A 1,758-nucleotide genomic window follows, 5' to 3' on the forward strand; every position below is an offset into this window, starting at 1 on the left:
AACAAAATTGTTTAATTATATAATTATTATTATATATTTATATATATTTTTTTTTTGTTTAAGCAATTTATAATTGTCAATAATATTGTTCATCAATAATTTATTATTAACAAAATGTCTGTGAATAAAATGTTGTCTTGGATGCTGTACAGTGTACTGGTATACAGTGTCAGATAGGACATATAGCATTAATGTCTGGTTGTATGGATTAATTTTAATGAGTGCATGTGCAAATTAATTTACACATTTTTAAATATATGATAGATTTTAATTATTGGAAAAAAGATATTGAAGAAAAAGAATTGTGTCAGTATGTAAAGTCAACATCATCAAAAACAAATGAAGATAAAAAATACACTTATTATTATTGCCATAGGTCATTTGCTCCAAGAATCACGAACAAAGTAAATTGAATATTCTATTATTATTTTTATTTATTTTAATAGTTAATAACACTTCTGATAATAATAACATATCATAAAACAGGGGTATAAATCTTCAAAGAGTGGTGGATCAGTTAAGACTGGTCATGTTTGTTCATCTAACATAAAAGTGCATATTGATCACCAAAATATAAAAGTAAGTTTTTGTAGTACTCATCTATGGCATACACATGACATTGGAAAACAAAGATTATTTGTTGAAGATAGAAGTATGAGTGCAGGTGGGTTCTTATTGTGTACATATATTTTTATCGAAACAATTATTATATCAAGAAATAATATTTTGTACAGGAAAATTAGCTTTGGGTGTACCAGTAAATAGGATACTAGATGATGTACGATCTTCAGATATTGAGGGAGGGATTAAAAGAATTCATTTACTAGAAAAACAAGATATACACAATATTAAAAGGTCTTATAATATTGCATATACAACTAAGAAGCATGAAAATGATGCAATAAGTGTGAATATTTGGGTAAATGAAATGATGGCTAAAGGCGATAAAAGTCCTATTTTATACTATAAACAACAGGGAGAGAGTGGTAATTATGATTTATGCTTTAGTAAAGATGATTTTTGCCTGATCATTATGACTCAATTCCAATCGGAATTATTTTTGAAATTTGGCAATGACAAAATATGTATCGATGGCACACATGGCTTAAATGGATACAATTTTCAATTATATTCATTAGTGGTTGTTGACGAGTATGGAAACGGTTTTCCTGTTGCTTTTTGTTTTTCAAACAAATCAGATACTGCTCTCTTCAAACATTATTTCCAGTGTATTAAAAATGCAATTGGAAACATAACAGCCGCTGTTTTTATGTCCGATGATGAGCCAGCATTTTATAATGCATGGAGTGAAATAATGGGTCTTGCAAATAAACAAATTTTATGTACATGGCATGTTTTAAGAAACTGGATGAAGAATTTAAATAAAATTCATTCAAATGATAAAAAAACAATTGTTTTTAAAACTTTAAAATCATTATTATATGAAACAGATGAAAATAATTTTTATATTGGACTACAGACAGTTCTAAATCATTTATTGAATGATAAAGATACAGAAGATTACGGAAAATATTTTAAATCCATGTATTCTAACAAGATAGAAAAGTGGGCCTATTTCAATAGGAAATATATTGGGATCAATACCAACATGTATTTAGAAGCACTGCATAAAAATATCAAACATTGTTATTTAGACGGAAAACAATGTAAACGATCAGACGTTTCTATTAATGCACTAATGGCTTTAGTAAGAGATAAAAGTTTTGAAAGAATTATAAAAATTTCTAAACAAAAAAA

General features: G+C 26.7%; 1 protein-coding gene across 1 annotated transcript; it reads left to right on the top strand.

Moving 5' to 3' along the window:
- Positions 1–264: 264 nt before the first annotated feature.
- LOC112684097 lies at positions 265–1,708 on the top strand (the record flags this gene model as incomplete). Its single annotated transcript, XM_025555415.1, has 4 exons — positions 265–404; positions 487–664; positions 735–1,343; positions 1,452–1,708. Coding segments are annotated over 4 exons (1,184 nt in total), but the record flags the coding sequence as incomplete, so codon positions are not given.
- Between the last annotated feature and the right edge of the window lie 50 nt (positions 1,709–1,758).

The sequence above is a fragment of the Sipha flava genome, unplaced genomic scaffold (genome assembly GCF_003268045.1).
Source record: "Sipha flava isolate LNK unplaced genomic scaffold, YSA_version1 24144_pilon_pilon, whole genome shotgun sequence".
NCBI classification, from domain to species: domain Eukaryota; kingdom Metazoa; phylum Arthropoda; class Insecta; order Hemiptera; family Aphididae; genus Sipha; species Sipha flava.